At 45.9% G+C, this 22,156-nt stretch overlaps 1 protein-coding gene across 1 annotated transcript in view; it reads left to right on the top strand.

The window, feature by feature from the left end:
• CCDC73 (coiled-coil domain containing 73) overlaps positions 1-22,156 on the top strand; it is a 204,963-nt gene that overhangs the window by 147,008 nt on the left and 35,799 nt on the right. The window contains exons 13-15 of the mRNA XM_089778828.1: positions 15,874-16,005; positions 16,919-17,141; positions 19,984-21,543. Coding sequence (XP_089634954.1) covers positions 15,874-16,005; positions 16,919-17,141; positions 19,984-21,543 — 1,915 coding nt within the window. The remainder of the gene's footprint in view (positions 1-15,873; positions 16,006-16,918; positions 17,142-19,983; positions 21,544-22,156) is intronic.

Genomic DNA, 22,156 nt, shown 5'->3' with positions numbered 1-22,156 from the left:
TAGTATGTTCTCAACATTTGCTATCCTAGGCTACCCCGACATTATTTATAAAAGCCAGGCCCAGCATTAGGCGATAGCAAGCAAAGCAATTATTCAGGTCCCATGCCACAGCGGATCCTGTGAAGCCAAGTTGTTCAGGCTTCAACTTCAGTCCTGGTTTGTAGGGCATAAGACCCCGGGTTTGAGCCACATGTGATGAGGTTTTGGCTTTCTGCCCTGGGCCCTAGCAAGTGTAATGCAGGTCCTGATTGCTGCTCCTCCTCTCCAAAATTTGCTCATGGCCCTTTAGAGGACCCCACATGCTTAGTTGAGAACCAATGTGCTAATATATTTTGCATTTACATTGGCAATTATATTTCTACTACAGAACCTTGTCATAGTACTTAAACTATAACAAATATTATATTTGCATTTTCTAGATTGTATTCCTGTACATAAAAATCATAGAACCATAGGGTTGGAAGACACCTCACGAGGTCATAGAGTCCAATCCTCTGCCCAAAGCAGGACCAATCCCAACTAAATCATCCCAGCCAAAGCTTTGTCAAGCCAGGACTTAAAAATCTCTAGGGATGGAGTTTCCAGTACCACCTCCCTCCTCTAATACCTCCCATTTCAGTGCTTCACCACCATCCCAGTAAAATAGTTTTTCCTAATATGTAACCTAGACCTCCCACCACTGCAACTTGAGACCATTGCTCCTTGTTCTGTTATCTGTCTCCACTGAGAAAAGCTGTCTCCGTTCTCTTTGGAACCCCCTTCAGGTATCAAAACCCCCTTCTCTTCTGTAGACTAAATAAGACCAAATCCCTCAGCTGCTTCTCATAAGTAATGTGCTCTGCTCCCCTAAACATTTTTTATGCCCTCTGCTGCACTTTCTTCAGTGTGTCCACATCCTTTCTGTAATGTGGGCCCCAGAATTGGAAGCAATATGTGGCCTCACCCCAGTGTCAAATAAAGGGGAATAATCACTTCTCTATATCTGCTGACAACAATCCTACTAATGCACCCAAATATGCAATTAGCCTTTGACAGAGCTGTTCCCCACTCTGGCATTCTGAGTGAAGGCTGGACTGAGGGTTTGGGGATAAGGAGAGGTGGGGTGGGTGGCTTAGGGGAGAGGGTTGGAAGGTGGGAGCTTAAGGCAGGGGTGGAGGCCTTAGGGCAGGGAGAAGGATGAGAGAACTCAGAGGAAAGGAGGTGGGAGTGCAAGACTCAAGGCAGGAGTGGGAGTTATGTGGCTTACTGGGGCCACCTGTGATAGTGAGGGTAGCATTGTTCCAGTTGTTCCTCTCAGGGACTCTTGCAGTGCTCCCCACCCAGTGGCTCCTCTGAGGGGCTGGGGCTGCCCTGCCCGGAGAGCAGCTTCTGCAGGGAGGAGATGATCTGGGTCTTTGTGCTTGTTGGGTGCAGGTAGGGTCTCTGTGAGCCAGTCCCAGCTTCCAACTGCCCCCCATGGCCTGCATCCTGTTGGGGGGGGGCAGCCCCCAGCTGCTCCAGGGGGACCTTGCTTAGGGCAGTACCACCTCCCCACCCCATCCTGTAGCCTTTTGGGGAAGAGGTGGCTCTCTGCAGGCTGGCCCCAGCCTCCAGCTGCCCTCCTGCCCTGCAGTGCTATGTGGGCTATCCTCCAGCCTCCAGCAGCCCCCACCATTCTTCAGCCTAGCTCCATGGGCTTATCCTGGTCTTCAGAGTCCCCCTGCAGCCTGCAGGTTGTTGAGGTGGAGGAGCCTTCAGTGGCCCACTGTGGCCTGCAAGCTGTGTGTATGTGTGAGGGTGAGAGTAGGAGGGCTGCCTCCCATCCTGCCTCCCATCCTGCAGTCTGTCAGGGGACAGGCTCTAGGGGCAGCCCCCAGCCTCCAGTGCCCCCAAACCTGGCAACTAGGTTGTCTGGGGAGGGACCAGGCTCTCTGTCCTTCCCACCTACCTACAGCCTGTGTGCTGTGTAGGGAGAGATCAGGCTGCGGGGTTGGCCCCTTCCAGTTGTCCCCCTAGCAGCGTGCAGACTGTCTGGGTTCCGAGTCTCTGGGGTCTGCCACTGGCCTCCAGGGCCCCCCGTGACCTGCAAGCTGTCTGGGGCAGGGCCAAGGATCCGGGGGCTGCCTTCCTTCAGCAGCACCCACAGCCTGCAGGCTGTCTGGGAGGGTCAGACTGGGAGGCTCTCTGGGAGGGCAGACTCCAGGGGTTGCCCCCAACCTCCAGCAGCCTCCCCCCCCCAGGACTTGCAGGCTATCAGGGGGGACAGGCTTCAGGGGCAGCCCCTCCCTCCAATGCCCCTTCCCTTCCCTGCAGCCTGCAGGCTGTCTGAGGAGGGGCAAGGCTCCAGGAGCTGCTCCCCTCCAATTCCCCACTTCCACTTCTCCAGGGAGAGACAAGCTCTGGGGGCTGCACCTTGCTCCAGCAGCCCCTCCTGGCCCCCTGGGGCAGAGAAGTTGGGCTTTAGGGCAGAGGGGACTCCTTACTGGTGTGCTGGCAGGCAAGATGGTGGAGACACATCCTTGCTGGTCACGCTTTTGGCCCTGGTCTACACTAGGGAACAATTTTGAAATAATGCCCCTTAAGTTGAGTTAATAAGCAGAGCATCCACACTACCAAGCTCGTTATTTTGAAATTACTGACCGGTTATTGTCGGAGAATAATGCTAATTTTGAAATAGTGTTAGTGTGGATGCTCTTCTGATGCTAACTTGAAATAATTGGCCTCCAGAGGCCTCTCACAACTGCACCTCTGGCTGCTCTGGCCACACGTAGCATCTCCACTGTTCCCCTTTCCCTGTGGAGCTTAAAATTCTAGATAGCAGAAGGGCTTCCGCCATGTGGTGACCTTTGCAAGCTAGAGAGGGAGTCATGAGACACCCAATGCTCCCTCAGAGCCTCCCACAGCAGCCAGTACTCTTGCTGTGCCCTCAGCTGCTACTGCTCAGGGACACAGGAGAGCTTCATCCTGGACTGGTGCAGAGATCATGGGCCTCATCGAGGTCCTAGGGGAGGAGGATCTCTCCAGGATCTCTGCACCAAAAAGAGGAACGAGTTTATCTACTGGCTGGATCACTGCCAGCCTGGCCAACAAAGGCCACACCCGGACCCTGGACCAGGTCTGGATGAAGATTAAAGAGCTCTGGCACACCTACCATACAGCTACCACTACTGTGAGCAGCTGGATGTCATCCTGGGAGGGGAAGACAGTCACCTCCCCGCATTGTCGTGGAGTCCAGCCAGGACACACCTGACATGAGCCTCTAGGAGGGCAGGGTGGTGGATAACAACAAGGAGGAGGAGGAGGAGGAGCAAAAAAAGGAGGCAACCATGCCCGCCAACCACGAGCTGCTCCTCACCTTGGAGCCTCTCTCTCATCCCAGGTTGTCTCCTTGGCTTCAGACAAACTTGGGGGATGCACTTCAGGTGAGTTCCATCACTTTCCCTATATACACACATGGGCACCAACAGTGGGCTGCAAGGGGCTGTGCACTCCTCTTGGCCTTCTTGTGGGTGCACATGGAGTGCCAGTCTGGAACACTCAGCCCCATGATACATTCACATTGGAACCCCACTCCCCCAGTCCTTCTCACAAGGTTCCTGGAGAGGCCTGCCTTACTTTGGACTCTGTGCCAGGACACCTTCCCACAATAAGCCACCACTAAAGAGTCTGGGGTCATGGAACCACACAGCAGTGCCACATAGGGTCATGCCTGCACTCAGGCAGCATCCACTCCTGATCAAGTGAGGCGATGCAGAGGGACTGATCTTGTGCATGGGAACCTGTCCGGTGGGAGGAAGTGTGTGTGTGTGGGGGGGGGGGACCCAGTAGCACTCTCTCTGTCAACCAGCATCTGCCACACACACACACACCCCTCCCCCAACACTCTGCTTCCCCCATCCTCCAGCAGGCAGAAATAGTTCTCTCTCTGTGGGACACCACCAGTGCTAGACCTGGTTTGTGTGGGACACAGTAAGAAATTGAGCCACCCTGCTCCATCCCCCGCTCCCACCATCAGGCTCCTGGCCTAGCCAGCACCTTCCCATGCCTGCTTGTCCCTGGGCCATGGATGTAGTGATGCTCCCCTGGGACATCTGTGTCTCCCCATAAAGTCCTGATCTGAGAGCAGATGGCCTGCCTGCAGTCCCTCATCCAGGGGCTTGAGGAAGAGCACCAGGAGCAGACTGCTGACTGGGAGGAACACCAGGCCAACAGGGAGGAGCACCAGGCTGACCGGGAACAATAGAAGGCTTCCTGGGATCAGCTGGGAAGCCAGCATGACGCCATGTGCTTCTTCCTCACCTAAGTAATGGAGTGCATGGCATCCTGCATGGAGTGGGCCACCAGCCACCTCCCCACAGTTTCCCCTCTTAGCTCCTCCAGGGACCACTGGGACCCCAGAATATGGGGCAATGTGACCTCTTGAGCAGTCAAAGCCTCCCGACCACCCGGAGGCAGGCGCACTCCCATCCCCATCCCTGAGCCCTCATAGACTCATAGACTTTAAGGTCAGAAGGGACCATTATGATCATCTAGTCTGACCCCCTGCACAGTGCAGGCCACAAAATCTCACCCACTCCTCCTAGAATAATCCTCTCACCTATATCTCAGATATTGAAGCCTTCAAATACTTTGAAGACCCCAAGATGCAGAGAATCCTCTAGCTGTGATCTGTACCCCATGCTACAGAGGAAGGCGAAAAACCTCCAGGGCCTCTGCCAATCTACCCTGGAGGAAAATTCCTTCCCGACCCGAAATATGGCGATCAGCTAAACCCTGAGCATGTGGGCAAGACTCATCAGCCAGACACCCAGAAAGTTCTCTATAGTAACTCCTATCATCCCTCCATTGACCTATTTCCCACTGATAATGAATGGTCAATTAGTTACCAAGATCATGTTATCTCATCAAACCATCCCCTTCATAAACCCATCTAGTTTAATCTTGAAACCAGATAGATCTTTTGCCCCCACTACTTCCCTTGGAAGGCTGTTCCAGAACCTCATTCCTCTAATGGTTAGAAACCTTCGTCTAATCTCAAGTCTAAACATCCTACTAGCCAGCTTATATCCATTTGTTCTTGTGTCCACATTGCTATTAAACTTAAATAATTCCTCTCCCTCCCTGGTATTTATCCCTCTAATATATTTAAAAAGTGCAATCATGTCCCCCTCAGCCTTCTTTTGGTTAAAGTAAACAAGCCAAGCTCCTTGAGTCTCCTTTCATAAGCCAGGTTTTCCATTCCTCGGATCATCCTAGTGGCCCTTCTTTGTACCTGTTCCAGTTTTAATTCATCCTTCTTAAACATGGGAGACCAGAACTGCACACAGTATTCAAAATGGGGTCTCACCAACGCCTTGTATAATGGCACTAACACCTCCTTATCCCTACTGGAAATACCTTGCCTAATACATCCCAAGATCGTATTAGCCTTTTTGACACCCATGTCACAATGGCGGCTCATAGTCATTCTATAATCAACCAGGACTCCAAGGTCCTTCTCCTCCTCCGTTACTTCCAACTGATGTGTCCCCAGCTTATTACTAAAATTCTTGTTATTAATCCCTAAATGCATAACTTTACACTTCTCACTATTAAATTTCATCCTATTACTATCACTCCAATTTACAAGATCATCCAGATCTTCCTGTATGATATCCCGATCCTTTTCTGAATTGGCAATAGCTCCCAACTTTGTGTCATCTGCAAATTTTATTAGGACACTTCCAGTTTTGGTGCCAAGATCAGCAATAAAAAGATTAAATAAAATTGGCCTCAAAACTGATCCCTGAGGAACTCCACTAGTAACCTTCCTCCAACCTGACAGTTCACCTTTCAGTATGACCCGCTGTAGTCTCCCCTTTAACCAGTTGCTTATCCACCTCTCAACTTTCATATTAATCCCTATCTTTTCCAATTAAACCAATAATTTCCCATGTGGTACTGTATCAAATGCCTTACTAAAGTCGAGGTAGATTAGATACACTGCATTTCCTTTATCTAAAAAATGTTACTTTCTCAAAAAAGGAGATCAGGTTGGTTTGGCACGATCTACCTTTTGTAAAACCATGTTGTAATTTGTCCCAATTGCCATTAGCCTCAATGTCTCTAACTACTTTCTCCTTCAAAATTTTTTCCAGGATCTTACATACTACAGATGTCAAACTAACTATAGTTACCCGGGTCGCTTTTTCTCCCTTTCTTAAAAATTGGAACTATATTAGCAATTCTCCAGTCAAATGGTACAACCCGTGAGTTTAGAGATTTATTAAAAAATTTTGCTAATGGACTTGCAAGTTCATGTGCCAGTTCCTTTAATATTCTTGGATGAAGACCATCTGGCCCCCCGATTTACTCCCATTAAGCTGTTCAAGTTTGGTTTTTACCTCGGATATGGTAATATCTACCTCCTTATCCTCGATCCCATTTGTTAACTTACCATTATCCCTAAGATCTTCATTAGCCTCATTAAAGACTGAAGCAAAGTATTTGTTCAAATATTGGGCCATTCCTAGATTATCCTTAACCTCCACTCCATCCTTAGTAATTAGCGGTCCTACTTCTTCTTTTTTGTTTTTTTCCTATTTATATGGCTATAAAACCTTTTACTATTGGTTTTAATTCCCTTTGCAAGGTCCAACTCTACCTGACTTTTAGCCTCTCTCACTTTGTCCCTACATGCTCTAACCTCAATAAGGTAGCTTTCTTTACTGATCCCTCCCATTTTCCACTCCTTATATGCTTTCTGCTTTTTCTTAATCTGAGATGCTTGCTCATCCAGCTTGGTCTAACACACCTGCCTATAAATTTTTTCCCTTTTCTAGGGATACAGGCTTCTGACAGCTTCTGCAACTTTAACTTAAAATAATTCCAGGCCTCCTCCACTTTAAGATCCATAATTTCTTTAGTCCAATCAACTTCCCTAACAAATTTCCTTAATTTGCTAAAGTTAGCCCTTTTGAAACCAAAAACCCTAGTCTCAGATTTATTTTTGTTTATCCTTCCATTTAATTTAAACTGAATTAGCTCATGATCACTCGAGCCAAGGTTGTCTCCTACAACCATTTCATCTATGAGGTCCTCGCTACTCACCAAAACCAAATCTAAAATAGCATCCCCCCTTGTTGGTTCAGCAACTACTTGATGAAGGAATTCATCAGCTATCACATCTAGGAAAATCTTAGCCCTATTACTATTACTAGCACTTGTTCTCCAGTCTATATCTGGAAAGTTGACATCTCCCATGATTACACAGTTTCCATGAGTATTTACTTCATTAAAAACATTAAAGAGGTCTCTATCCATATCCAAATTGGATCCTGGTGGTCTATCACACACCCCAAGCACTATCCCAGGGGAGGATCTGATAGTTTTCTTCCCCAATGTGATTTTTGCCCAAACGGACTCTGTCTTCTCCATTCCATCATTTTTTATTTCTTTACAATCTACCTCATCTTTGATATACAATGCGACTCCACCACCTTTACCCTTATTTCTATCTTTCCTAAACAGCACATACCCCTCAATACCTGTACTCCAGTCATGCCTAGTATTCCACCATGTTTCTGTTATTCCTATAATATCTGGTTTCACTTCCTGGACCAATAGCTCTAGTTCCTCCTTTTTGTTACCTAGGCTCCTCGCATTGGTGTACAAACATCTTAATTTTTGCTGTTTGGTCTCATTCACATTCTTTACCCAATTTGGCACGGACGTTATACCTCCTATATGACCTATTAGACTAGTATCCACCCCACCCTTCCTCATGTTCATTCTCCTACCCCCAGCTATATCCTTTCTTACTTCGTTTTCCTCCCTCTCAGTGTTAAAATCTGGCGTAGAGATTACCTTGGCATCTCCCAACCATCTCCCCCAAATTCCTAGTTTAAAGCTCTCTTAATAAGTTGAGCCAGCCTCCATCCTAGAAGTCTATTTCCCTCCCTACTTAGGTGAAGTCCATCTCTAGAGAACAGTCCTCTGTCCATAAATGCCTCCCAGTGACCATACATCCCAAAGCCCTCCTTATAGCACCACTGCCTAAGCCATCTATTGATCATCATAATCCTGTCACATCTTTGTTGCCCTTCTCTAGGAACAGGCAGAATCCCACTAAAGATCACCTGAGCCTCAATTTCCTTGAGATTCCTACCCAGCCTAGCATAGTCTCCCTTAATTCATTCCAGCGAGAATCTAGCCATATCATTTGTTCCTACATGAAGGATGATCAATGGATTCCTTCCTGCTCCCTTAATAATTCTCTTCAACCTCAGTTCCACATCTCGTATCTTAGCACCTGGCAGACAGCACACCCTTCTATTCTCTGGATCAGCTCTGGTTACAGGCCTATCTATTCTTCTCAATATGGAGTCCCCAATCACATACACCTGTCTTTTCCTAGTGACAGTGAAATTCTCTGGTCTATCTCTAGTTTCCTCTGGCTGCAAGTCCTTACCATTCCTATTTTCCCTTGTAATCCTAATGCTCATTATTGGTGTTGTCTCCATTAAGTCTTCCCCTTTATCTACGGGACTAGCCACTCTTCTCTTCTTCCTTATCCTTCCATCTTCATTATCTACCTGCTGTATCCCTTCTTCATTTTCCAGCTCCACATACCTGTTCTTGAGCTCTATTTTTCCTTCACTGACCCATCTTTTCCTCTGCCTGGTCCTCTGAGTCACATGCTTCCACTGTCCATTTTCTTCGCCCAGCAGTCCCCCCTCTGAGGCCCTTGATCCTGCTTCCATCTGCATATCTAAGCTTTCCCCTTCAGCCACGTCATGCCTTTGCCCCATCATCTGCTCAAACCCCCTTTTAAACTCCACCAGAGTTTCCACCTGCATCTCCAGTCCTCGGATCTTTTCTTCCATCAGCTCTATCAGGCGGCACTTCATGCAAACAAAACTCCTTTCAGGTACCCCCTCCAGAATCATGTACATACCGCAGCTACCACATCCAATCATCCTCCTTGTGTTCTCTACTACTTGGGCCATGGCCACTAATGCCTCTATGTTTTATCTACTTTCTCACCAAAATCCTATTAGTCCAGTGAACACAAAAACAAACCAGAACACCCTCTCCACAGCAAAAACAAACTCCAAACAAATTCCAATATCCAAATTCCCTTTACAAACTCCCACTTAAACTCTCCTGTTTACAGCTCTGTTTGCTTGGCTCTTGTGCCGCTGCAGCTATCTGTGCCGCTGCCTGACTAGAAGGCTACCTTTATAGGACCCCTAATCAGTGAAACCCCGCCCCCTAATCAGGGCTCAGCTTCTCTCCCAGCACATTGCCCCTACAAACAATACAAATACAAAGCCAGATACAAACTTCACCTCCAACAGAACTCCCACTCAAACTCCCCTGTTTACAGCTCTGTTTGCTTGGCTCCTGTGCCGCTGCACGACTAGAAGGCTACCTTTATAGGACGCCTAATCAGTGAAGCCCCACCCCCTAATCAGGGCTCAGCTTCTCTCCCAGCACACTGCCCCTCCAACAGAACTCCCACTCAAACTCCCCTGTTTACAGCTCTGTTTGCTTGGCTCCTGTGCCGCTGCAGCCCTCCACCCCTAATCCCCAATTCAGGTTCTTTCTGCAGTCCCTCTCCTGTTGTATATCCCCCCAATAAACAGTCCTGTTGTTTCAACAAAGATGGCTTTATTATTTGCTCTACATGAGAAGGGAGAAGGTGGGAAGGCAGGACAGTGGAAGGGAGGAGTGGCGGAGGAAAGGCACACAGAGGGAATGCAGGGGCCCCTTGTGGAGAGGCAGGGGAGAGTCTCAACTGGCCTTGCATGAAACTCTCCCTTAAGGCTTCCCTAATGAGCACAGCCTCTTCATGTGCTCTGCGAATGGCACTGGTGTCCAGCTGCTTGAATGTCCTCGCCAGCCATTCAGCCTCTGCCCCCCACCATGGTGGAAAAGTTTCCCCCTTGTTATTCTTCAAGGAGTCACATCTCCTTGGACCTTAAGAGGTTCATTGTCTGTACTGCTTGGGGGGGCAAGAAAGGGATCTCAGCACAGGGCCTTGGTGTGGGGAGACCAGTGGAGCTGGCTCAGCAGGACCGGTCAGTGAGAAGCCCCAGACAGTGGGAAGGTGAGTGGCAGTGGCCATGTCAGCACTCCGGAAGGCACCCCCGCAGGGGTCTTCTGTGACCTCACCCCCTCACACGGGTGCACTCAGATTGCACAAAGGACAGAGCATTTTTACCGAACCACAGATGGGCCACAATCATGGACCTCATAGCATCAGCACGGACCGGTCATAATGGCATGCCTATGACTACAAATACTGGGGCACATGGTGACGGCTTGCCTACACGAGACCATTACAGGCATGGATACACACAGCCTACTGGCCACACATTCATTCTGTAAACAAACAACTTTTTTGCCAAACAAGATAAAATCCTCTCTTACGTGGTGGACTTTACAAAACAACTTAAGCGTAGGTATCCCTTTCCAATGCAGCCCACCATCAGCGACAATCATGACAGATGCCTCAATTCTGCACTAAGAGGCACACCTGCACCACAAGATGGTACAGGAACAACGGACCCACAATGAGGCCAAGCAGCACATGAACTTGCCAGAACTAAGGGTGGTAAGAGATGCATGCCTATGCTTTCTTCCCCTGATCCAGGACAGAACAGTCCAAATCCTCATGGACAGCATCACCGCAGTGTATTCCATCAACAGGCAGGGAGGAGCACGCTCATACCAACTCTGCCAAGAGGCAATCCCATCCGTGGGAATGATGTATTCCACGGAACATGCACCTGGTTGCAACTTACCTCCCAGGCAAGGACAATGCACTAGTGGAAAACCTAAGCAGACAATTCCAGCAAAACCACAAGTGGGAGATAAAGCAATCAATGCTGACTTACCTCTTCAAGAAGTGGGGGGCTCCCAACAGTGGACCTATTTGCTATACACAAAAATGCTCGCTGCCCACAATACTGTTCCAGAGTGGGCATAGGCCCCCTCCACTCCTTGGGGGATGCCTTCAGCATACAATGGATGACACCCCTAGCATATGCATTTCCACCGTTTCCCTCGATATAATGGGTGAGCCTCAAGATCAGACAGGACAGGGCCAGAGTATCCTAGTAGCACCCAACCAGCCAGACAAACGTGATACCCACACCTCTTACAGATGAGCGATCGGCCACCCCATCAGTTCCCACCAATCACATCTCTGCTCATGCAGAAAAATGGTCAGATACCCCATCCCACTATCCACACATTGTATCTCCAGGCATGGATGCTGGCTGATTAAACTCCATGGAAAAGACCTTCCCAGAATCAGTGCAGGTTATCCTCACAAATTCCAGAAGACCTACAATGAGAAAGACATATACTCAGAAATGCTTCATGTCTGGTGTATGACCTATACCTATGAACCTGCTCACATGGGAGTATCACAGATTCTTCAATACCTATTAGACCTGCCCAATGCAGGCCTTTCCCTGAGCTCCCTAAGGGTACATCTTGCCTCCATTTCCGCTCTCCATGACCTCCTACAAGGACACTCGGTCTTTACGCATCCCCCAAAAGGTTTATACAGGGGCTACATAACGGCTACGTCTACACTGGCCCCTTTTCCGGAAGGGGCATGTAAATTTCACGAGTCGTCGTAGGGAAATCCGCGGGGGATTTAAATATCCCCCGCGGCATTTAAATAAAAATGTCCGCCGCTTTTTTCCGGCTTTTAAAAAAGCCGGAAAAGAGCGTCTAGACTGGCCCCGATCCTCCAGAAAAAGCGCCCTTTTCCAGAGGCTCTTATTCCTACTTTGAAGTTGCTTCCCTAAGAGTACATTTGGCGGCAATTTCAGCCTTCCACGCTCCAATAGAGAGTTTTTCCGTCTTCTCTCATCCACTTACAAAGAAGTTCTTTAAGGGTATTTCCAATCTCTACCCACCGCATAGGCCTATCTCAGAACCATGGGACCTTACCCTCATACTGGACACTCTTACCTGTCCACCATTTGAACCACTTGCAACTTGTGATTTACAGACTCTCACTATTAAAGTTGCCTTTCTCCTTGCGATCACTTCAGCCTGACGAGTCTCCGAGCTCGCGGCACTCTCCGCCGATCCTCCCTATACAGTATTCACTCAACAGGGCGTCTCACTGAGATGTCACCCAGCCTTCGTGCCAAAGGTTAATTCGTCATTCCACATCAATGAGCCTATAGTCTTTCCTACCTTCTACCCCAAGCCACATGCTACACCTGAGGAAGCCCGTTGGCACACATTAGACGTCAGAAGGGCGTTGGCATTCTATTTAGACAGAACGCGTTCCTTCCGGAAGTCTCCACGATTACTATTATCACTGGCGACCCGCTCTAAAGGTCATCAACTGTCGTCACAACATATATCGTCGCATATCGTTAACTGCATCACTTTCTGCTACACCCTCAGGGGCAGGCCCCTACCCTGTCCACCAACAGTGCACTCAACCAGAAGTATGGCTGCCTCCACAGCATTCCTAAAGAACGTCCTGCTACGTGACATATGCCGTGCAGCAACATGGTCGTCCTCATCCACGTTTGCTCAACATTATGCCCTTGACCGTCTCAAAGCGGCAAACATAGCAGTCGCTCAGGCAGTTCTTTCTTCTGTGCACAGATAATTCCGAAGCACGACCAGCTGTTTGGATGACTGCTTCATACTCACCTGAAGTGGAGCACCCACGGGGACATCACTCAAAGAAGAAGAAATTGTTACTCACCTTGTGCAGTAACATCTGTTCTTCGAGATGTGCGTCCCCGTGGGTGCTCCACGACCCGCCCTCCTCCCTGCTTCGGAGCTCTGTCTTTCTCTATTTCAGATGTTCCAGCTAGGAGGAACTGGCGAGTCGGACCGCGCGACGCAGAAAAGGCGCGAACGCAGCGGGACACTCTGTGCATGCGCGGTCCTCCGGAGGGGGCTACTGCTAGCAAAAACTTTCCGGTTTGCGGCGCCGGGACGAGCCCGACACCTGTAGTGGAGCACCCACGGGGACACACATCTCGAAGAACAGATGTTACTGCACAAGGTGAGTAACAACTTCTTACCACACAGGTGAGTAACTTTCCCTTCTTACAAAGGAAATGGATCATACAGCAAGCTGCCACTGTAAAGGTGATGTTGTGCTCGCTGAGGTCCAGATGGGTGAGGCCCAGATGGCCCCTTTCAATAGCCAAATGTACACTAACACTATGCGGCACCTGCTCAGCCTGGCATTGAAGTGCTCTTCGGTGGGGTCCAGGTGCCCCATGTAGGGCTTCATGAGCCAGGTGAGCAAGGAGAAAGCTGTATCACCCAGGATCACTATAGGCATGTTCACCTCACCAACTCTGATGATTCAGTTAGGAAAAAAGTGCCAGCGTGCATGTTTTGGAACAGGCAGGAGTTCTGAAAGATGCAGGTATTGTGCACCTTCCCCAACCAGCTAACATTGACATCAGTGATTCATCCCTTGGGATTCACGAGGGCCTGCAGAACCATGGAGAAGTACCCCCTCCTGTTTATGTAGTCTGAGGCATAGTGTTCAGGATGGGGATGAGAGTGCCATCTATTGCCCCCCACCCCTGCTGTTGAGGAAGCTCATGGCGGCAAAGCCAGCAATGATGCTGTTCACGTTCCCCAGAGTGACAGCCCTCCAAAGCAGCACCTAGTTAATGTCCTTGGCTACCTGCAGGAACACGGCCCTGACTGGATTTCCCCACAACAAACTGGTTCCAGATGGAATGGTAGATGTCCGGGGTGGAGAGCTTTAAAGGTGTGATGGCAACGCACTTCTGTATGAGGATGACAGATTGTATGCAGCTGTCTTGTCTCCTGAGGGGTAGGGTGAGGCACTCACAGAGCTCAAGGAAGGTGGCCTTTTGCATGTGGAAGTTTTGCAGCCACTGCTGGTCATCCTGTAGCGCAGGACGATGCGGTCCCACCAGTCCTAACTAGTCTCCTGCCGCCAGAAACAGCATTCTGTAGTGTCGAGGGGATTGAGGGTGTGTGCAGCAGCAGGAGCACGAAGACCTGGTGATCAAGGCCTGTAGTCCACACTTGGGTTTATGCTGCAGGTCCTGGTTCTTGTCCTTCTGGAGCAGCATGTGGGCAGTCTGGATGAACTGCACCATGAGGCGCAGCATGAGGCCTGTGAACCTAGCACTGCTTTGTAACAGTTCTAGTCCCATGCTTTGAGTGCTGTGGCATCTGCAAGGGCAACCAGAGCACACTGTATCCTTCCAAGCGGGGATTCAGTGGAGGAGTGGCACTTGAGACGCGGCGATAAAGTAGAGCCCCTGAAAGCACGCAACGCAGTTTGCCTCACCAAGCAGTAACCGGAAGTTTCTGCCCTCCTGTGTCTTCCCCAGTGTGCTCTAAGCCCGAGGCAGACTCCAATCAGTGTGGACATGCTATTTCGAAAGAATTCTAATTTTGATGCTTCCCCATAGTGGGGACATACTATTTTGATTTTGTCAAATTGGGAGTTATGTCGAATTTAGTTATTTTGAAATTCCTAGCATAGACATGCCCTTGTTGCTAGAGCTGACCACAGTGACTACTCTCAGTATCACGTCCCTCCTATCTGTGCCTCTCTCTGTCCCTTCCCTTTCCATGTTATGGAAAATAGTCCCAGTCTTGGCACTTCCCATTTTTTAGGCATAATGTGGTTCAAGTTAGGGTAAGAGGAATTTGCATACCAAATTTGGTGGTCCTAGCTCTTACAGTTTAGGAAGAGTTCTTGAACAGACTCACGGATGCACAGACAACCGGACTCACAGACTAACAGACACACAGTAAAATATGTATAGATTGTCCATTAAATTATAAAAGTCTAGTGTAACCCCTCCCTATAAATTGAAGTTATGAAAATTAAATGGAACTTTATCAAGATTAATTGGCTTTAATGGTGGCCTACCCTCAATGTTTGTTTTAGCGGTACTCCTTTATATACATTTTGAAACAAATATTCAGTAATTTCTAAAAACTCAGTAACAGGAATTTAGCAGTAAATTTGCAACCATTAATCAGCTATAACAATATGAGTTATATTTTGGGAAATATTTTGGGTAAGAAAGGAAATAGTTTGGGTAAGAAAAAAAAAACTCGTTTTATATTTTCATAGTAATTGTGAAAATGTGGTAAAATGTCAATTTTTTTAAAATAGTTTTTAATTTTAATCCTGGCTTTCCCCTGGTCAATATATATTGCCCTTCCTGAATAACTGATTACAAGTTACCTCCATTCACTATAGGGTTGAATAAAAGAAAGACTATAACAGACACAGTTACTACAGTCTATACATTTGAGTCCTGCAAACTGGAATAAATGGTGACCAAAGCCCAACCTATAACAAGATGACGGTATAAGGTGTTGGAAATGGGTCTTAAATTTGTCTTGAGTGGATGTCTACACATCAATTAAATATTTTGGCTGGCTCGGGTAAGCTTACTCATGCTTGTGGAGTGCTCAGCCTGTTGGGCTGTGAAACTGCTCTGTAGAAGTCTGTGCTTGGGCTGGACCCTGAGCTGTGGGATGGGGCAGAATTCTATGATGGGAGAGAGTTCTAATGCTCAGGCTCCAACATGAGCCCAAATGTCTTCAAAGCAATTTCTAGCTCCATGAGGCTGAGTCAGCTGACCTGGGCCAGCCATGACCATGCTGTGAAACTTTTATTCCAGTGTAGATGTACCCTAAGAAACAGGGATGAAAAAAATTGGATGATCTTCATTATAGCATTCAGAGAGGCACCTGTATTATCATTTACTTCTATTGTGAGTTTTTAAAATATGTTTAGTTTGTCTTAACTTTAAAAAATATTGATATAGCTGAAAAAAATTTATGAAAATGCAAAAGACATATAAAAATACCAGTGTGTTTACTTATTCTGTGACCCTTCAATGATTACAGGAGGAAGACTTAAGAAGAGAAGTAGATACTATTAAAAATGAGCTGGTATCACTTAATGAAACTTATGCACATCTCCAAGACTTCTACCTTCCTCAGAAAGATCAACATACTGAGCAAGAGGAAAATCTTGAGGTAAAAATAAGGAGCGTTTAATGGTTGAAAAACTTAATATTTCTTGTAAATATCTCAGTGAAGAAGAGATGCTTTGGCAATGTTCGCAATCTTGTGAATGCCACTTAATCTAAGCAATTTAAACCTCTGTTTTGCTATATTTAGTCATTTCTCCAACATAATGAGCAAGGGACAGTCTGAAATTTACTGAACCTGTGGTAGGTTTTTCCCTGCTGGTTAAGCCACTTCTGTCCCTCCTTTTGGATCCAGACAATGTTCTGGAAGCATAGATGGCTACAATAGAAGAAAACACTCAACTAGAAATATTTGGCTAAGTGGAAGCCTCTATTTGGTCTCAAAAGAAACGTGTCTCCCCCAAATGAACACCCATGGACCTCATACCAGACTATATCCTAACTCAAACAGAATTTGGCTATTATCTCTACAAGGGTGCATCTAGTAGTTATTTTGACCTCTCTCATCTGGGCAGATAACTGATCCCTTTTTTCTAACTCCACCATCACCGAATTTGTAAAGGGTTTGGCCAGATTGTGGCTTTAAATATGAGAACCAATCATTTGGGGTCATATGATGAATTTCTGCCCTCTTTAGTGACCAAGCCTGTAGATTTTATTTACTCTATTTCCTTTGAAAATTCTTCTAATATTTACAGCATGCAGAGTTGCCATCTGAAAAACCTAGTAGTCAAACAACTTTCCTACTCTGTATAGCTTGTGGGTCTGATTCTTTGCTTATGTATACCATTGTCACTCCATTTAATTTAAAAGAATGACTCCTGATTTACTAACCTGCTGTAAAAAAAAATTGCATCAGAGACTCCCTGTTAAATCGAATCCGAAACTTTGATAAGTAACTTGAATATATTTTATTATCTGTAATTAATATGTTAGCTTTTTTCCCCATTTTATGCCAGAATGGTCAAGAGCAACTTAAAGGCAACAAAATACAGACTAGTCAGAAAGAAAATGAGTATATGCAATCTACAATAAAAAATTATTGTATTTCTGGTCATGAAGAGGATGACAACATTGAAATAAAGAATATTGTAGGCTGCTCTTCAGATACTGATAAAGTACAGACTGAACAAAGTAATGGAACTGGATGCATAGAAGAGACATACAACATTGTTACCAAAGGTATAAATAATCACAAATATGATTATGTAGATTGCATATACATGTTGAGTGCGATTCAGTGCCCAAAATCAAATTCTCTCAGTGCATTAATGAATTCTTAGTTTTAGTAGATGCCAGTTTGTGTAAAGTACACAAAAAGCTCTGAGTATAAGCACAATCTTTCCTGGAATAGCTTACCTCACTCAGGGAAGGGTTTGCATGCTCCATCATTCCTTTCAGTGCAGTGTATTCTATGTGCTAATGTGAAGATGGGTCAGGAGAAACATGCTTGTCCCCACTTCAAGTACAGGAGTATTAGGCGAGACACACTTCCTATCTGTATGCCCTTGCAGGAGATAGGCACATACTAACTCAAAATGTAATCGTGTAATTACTAGTCCATTCAGGCCATGTCCAAACACTTGTCTACTACATAGCTCCCCAATTTATATTTATTTTTACTTTTTTGAACCTGACCACAAAATGGTACTTATCTGAACCCAGCCTCCAAAATGACAGCAATGCAAAGTCAAAACAGCAAGACCTTCTTAACTAGATGGTGGTGTTGAGGAGCGACAGGTCCCCCGAAGCCCCTCAACTTTATTCTCTTGATTGAATGACCTTACAACCGCCAAGTCTATTTACCACATGGCCCAGTGGCCTCAGTCAATATAAATATCCCTGTACGCAGGTTATTACAGCCCAGTGGCCTCAGTTAATGTACCTGCCCCTGCATTCAGAGTCTTATGGCCCAGTGGCCTCAATCAATGCGTCTGCCTCCTATAGCCAGGGTATAATGGCTTGGTGGCCTCAGTCAATATGCACTGGTAAAGCTCCCCACACTCAGGGATATGTAAGGAGGGGGACCCAGGCCCTCCCTCTCCACTGGGTCCCAGCCCAGGGCCCTGATGGCAGTGGTGCAGTCCACTGCTCAGTCAGCAGGGAATCCTGCCACAACACACTGAACGCCTGGGGAGTAATTCCCTGCCCTGGGCTACTTCCTTCCAGATCCTGGCAGACGTCTTCCTTGTACGCTCACTCCAGTCCCGAGGCTTCTCTTGTAGCACCTCTTGGCCAGGATGCTGCTGCTTGGGCTTCCTTCCCCTTCAGCAGTCAGCCCAGACTAAGCTGCTCCAGAAGCCTTTATAGTCAGTCTCTAGTTGGAATATGCCCATCAGGTCTGTGGGGGTGGGACCTTCTCAGCCAGCTGGGCTAAGGTAACAGCATCAGCTGCAGTGCAGGGTTGATACACCCCATCACAAGTGGTTTATTGAATCTTCCCTTTTCTTGTTAACTAATAATGTTTGTAGTGTTGGCCTAGTGGAGCTCTTTCACTTTACTGCGAACCTGCTCAAGGTTCCTGATATGACCCTTTGTGGCCAGGCTCTTGGCCATGCGACCATATATATCAGCATTGTGCCATCTGGAGCGGACATCCTGGAGGTTCTCCTCATCACCCCACACTTCCAGGAGGACCAGGATCCTTGCCCCAAACTAGGACGGCGCATGCCTCTTATGGCCCCTGGCAGGCTCCTGGGAGCCCTCTGCATGCTCCCTGCGATGGGCAGGAGGCTCTTGGGGGGTTCATGGCTCAGACATAATGCCTGATGTGTGGACTGTGAGTTGTGTTGTGGCTGGAGGCTCTGAGGGCCAGCTTTCTACCACAAGCCCTGTCCCCTGTGTCTGCAGCTTTAAGAGCTCCAGGGGAATGGGAACTATAGAATTCTGATGGGTGTGAACGGAGTAGTCAGTAGGGCACCTGTGGGATTTCCTGGAGGCCTCTTTTTTCGACAAAACTCCTTAAGGACTTTTTCCTTGAGGCCTTATTCCTCGTGGAATGAGTGTTGGAAAAAGCCATCTGTTATTTCAACTTTCTTTCAAAATAACGCAGTAGCAGTGTGGATGCTAGTATTCTTTTTCCAGAATAATGGCCGTTATCCCAGAAAAATGGTGCATTGTAGATGCATCCTAAGCTGCGTGGCAGCACAGCCTCACAGCCGAGCTTCTGACCAGGAGGGGCTGATTAATCACCTGTGAAGCTGTGCTGATGCGCAGCTTAGAGGAAACACTGGGCACAACCCACTTCTTCAGATGAATGGAGCAAAGGGTCCAAATGTACAAATAAATAGCAGAAAAAGAGGGGAGGTGGGAGGGGGGAAGTGTCAATTAAAGTGTCCTTGCTAAATGAGGCTAATAGAGTGGGCTGTATGTGCCTGATGCTTAGCTTATGATATTATTTGGGCATTGAATATAACGGCGCATCCAAGAAACGTCTGACTAAATGTGTCGAATTTGCATCCGAAGGCTAGTTCCAGTGTCTCTCTCTCCAGTTGGTTCCTAGAATTACTTTGTAAGAGGATAGCCACTTTTAAATCCATTAATGGCTGCCCCAGAAGGGTATCTAGCAGTATTACCAACACTTCTACTGCTTACTGGCTCTTGGAAGACATTTGGGGTAAATTAGAGTAAAATAACAGTGAAGAACACTGAGAGCCAGGACTGGTGGCTGTAAATAAACTTCATGGAATCGTGGGAAACTTGATCACACCCATGATAAGTGGACATCTGGCTAACTAATCATATTGGACAACAGACGTTGCTAGACCAGAGAGTGTTGAACTAGAGAGGTTCAACCTATATATTGTTTTCTGTTTGAACATTATAAATATTTTGTAAATTGCATAAATACAATATTTGCCTCTGGGAACATTCTGATATTTAGAAAAATTGTAACTATTTCACATATGAAGACAATGAACATTAATGAAAATATAATAAATATTTGTGAATTGCATTTAGCAACAAAAAATAATTAAGTTTCAGATATTTTTGTCATGAATTATATTATTTTTCATTTTAATAGATTTACAGCTTCCTAAAAACAATAAGGATGAAGTTCATGTTGCTAGCCCCTGTAAAGAAAAGCAAAAGGAGGCTTCTCCAGCCAAAACATTATGCACAGATATTGATTTAATTACTCACGAACAGACTACAGAACTGTGTGTTGCTGAGTGCAAAAAGATAGGAAAAACAGGTCAAATAATCTCAGAAATAAATTATGCAAGTGCAGAACTAAAGCTACAGGACAGATCTTGTGCATTGATAAAACTCCCAGCAAACACAAGAAAGATGCTCCTTGACAATACTGAAGAACTTGATGTCTGCAGTATGGATGCAGGTCCACAGAGAGATTCCAGCAAGCATTCATTTTTCAATGCTTCAGATAAATTCATTTATAATGCAAGTGATAAGTCAGATGCCACGGAGGATGGCAAAGGCATCTTTATAAATGAAGCACCCAGCAAAGACTCTAGACAAGTTATTTGCATAGAAGACAGTCCTGGAACTGAAAAAACTGCAGACAACAACCAAACCAAGACTGAATTTAATATTGCCATCCTGTCTCAAGTTACAGAGAGTAATCATGCAAAGTTTCAGAAATGTGACTTACAGGAGTCTAATGACACTTTAGATAATAAACATGGAAAAACAGAACAAGTCCATCTGTTAAATCAAAGCACCAGCAGCATATTCTCTGGTATATTTCTATTTAAGGAGATTCATATAGATATTCAAGAGAAACACAACAGTGACACTGCAAGAAATACTAATGGAAACTGTGCACTGAACAGTACTTGTAATAGTGGTCCTCCAGTTCTGCCTACTACTTTCTGTAGTAATGAAAGTGTGAATACTGACAATACTAAAGAAAATAACACTAGTATATCTCAGTTAGAGAATATCAGTTCAAGTACTGAAAAAACAGATAAATGGATACATCTGAATGATATGCATAGCATGCAAAGTGAGCAGGACATTTCTGGACAGACAGAAAGCAATATAAATACGTATGTATGCACAGATGTTATTTTGCCTCTGAAGACTGAAAATATATGCATTTCTCAGACTATTCCTCAAAAACAAACAGTTAGAAACAAAATTACCACTGATAAACAAATGCCCCATGGAAAAGTTTATGTAAATGCTTTTCAGATACCCAAAATAAAGGATGGCCTTGTGATTAATGATAACCCAAAGGAGAATACACTGCTAAGAGAAAAAAGAGAGTTATTAAATAGTCCAGTTCCAGGAGAGAAAATTGCTGATGATCGCCTAGAAGAATCATGTTCTTCACTCATAAGGACATCTGGAGATTTAGTAACTAGAAGTGGAAGGTCATCCTTTGATCTCGCAACTTCAGATAAAAAAACTGAGAAAGCTCCAGTAAACTTAAGTTTTTCGGATCTTAGTCCTTGGTTGAGAATAAATCAAGTTGAAAGTCAAACAATGTGGGCTTCAACTTCCGAAAGGCCTTTCCATTTGAAAGAGAAACTACTATGTGTACCAGAAAACAAAAAAAATCTTTCAAAAAAAGAGGGTCAAAATCTGAGCATGAATGTGGTCATGAAAGAAACAGGACTAGGTAAGAGAAATAATTATTTACATTTTAAACTACAAAAGTAACATAATAGAGAATATGTATGTAAGGAAAAAATAAATATGAAGCTCTCTATTCAATATAAAGTAGTATCAGAAAGGAAAAATGTAAACCTTTGATAATTTTAACTATTATCTCTGAAACAAATTTGGCCCCCTAAGATGGGAGATATCTCAACTAACACATTATAGATGCAACTTAGTAACCTGTTCTGTGTTTGTTCTATGAGCTGAATACATAAACTTTATCCCTTCCCTCCTTTTATAAAACAAAATCAGTGCTGGGATAACTAAATTAATTCATATAGCCATTTGTATAGCAATCAATATGAACACTGCTCAAAGACTTAGACTTCAGTTGTGCATCATGGCTCCCTAGAGTAGATAGCTGCATCCATGCTAATGGAGTCTGATGCAAGTGGGGCCCCAATCATAAAGGCTATGCACAATACAACTTGGAAGATAAGTGTGTGATCATAGGAAGTATCGAGCATCTCTTGGAAAGTATTCACTGTCCTCAGCTCTCTCAGAAATCAGACTTAGTTGTGGGTGTCACAGTCCCTTGCTTCTCCCTTCCCTCCTTTCCCCCGCCATGCTTT

Source organism: Pelodiscus sinensis, chromosome 5, assembly GCF_052426305.1.
Source record: "Pelodiscus sinensis isolate ZL-2025 chromosome 5, ASM5242630v1, whole genome shotgun sequence".
Classification (NCBI taxonomy): domain Eukaryota; kingdom Metazoa; phylum Chordata; order Testudines; family Trionychidae; genus Pelodiscus; species Pelodiscus sinensis.
This window is presented reverse-complemented; position numbering and strand designations above follow the sequence as displayed.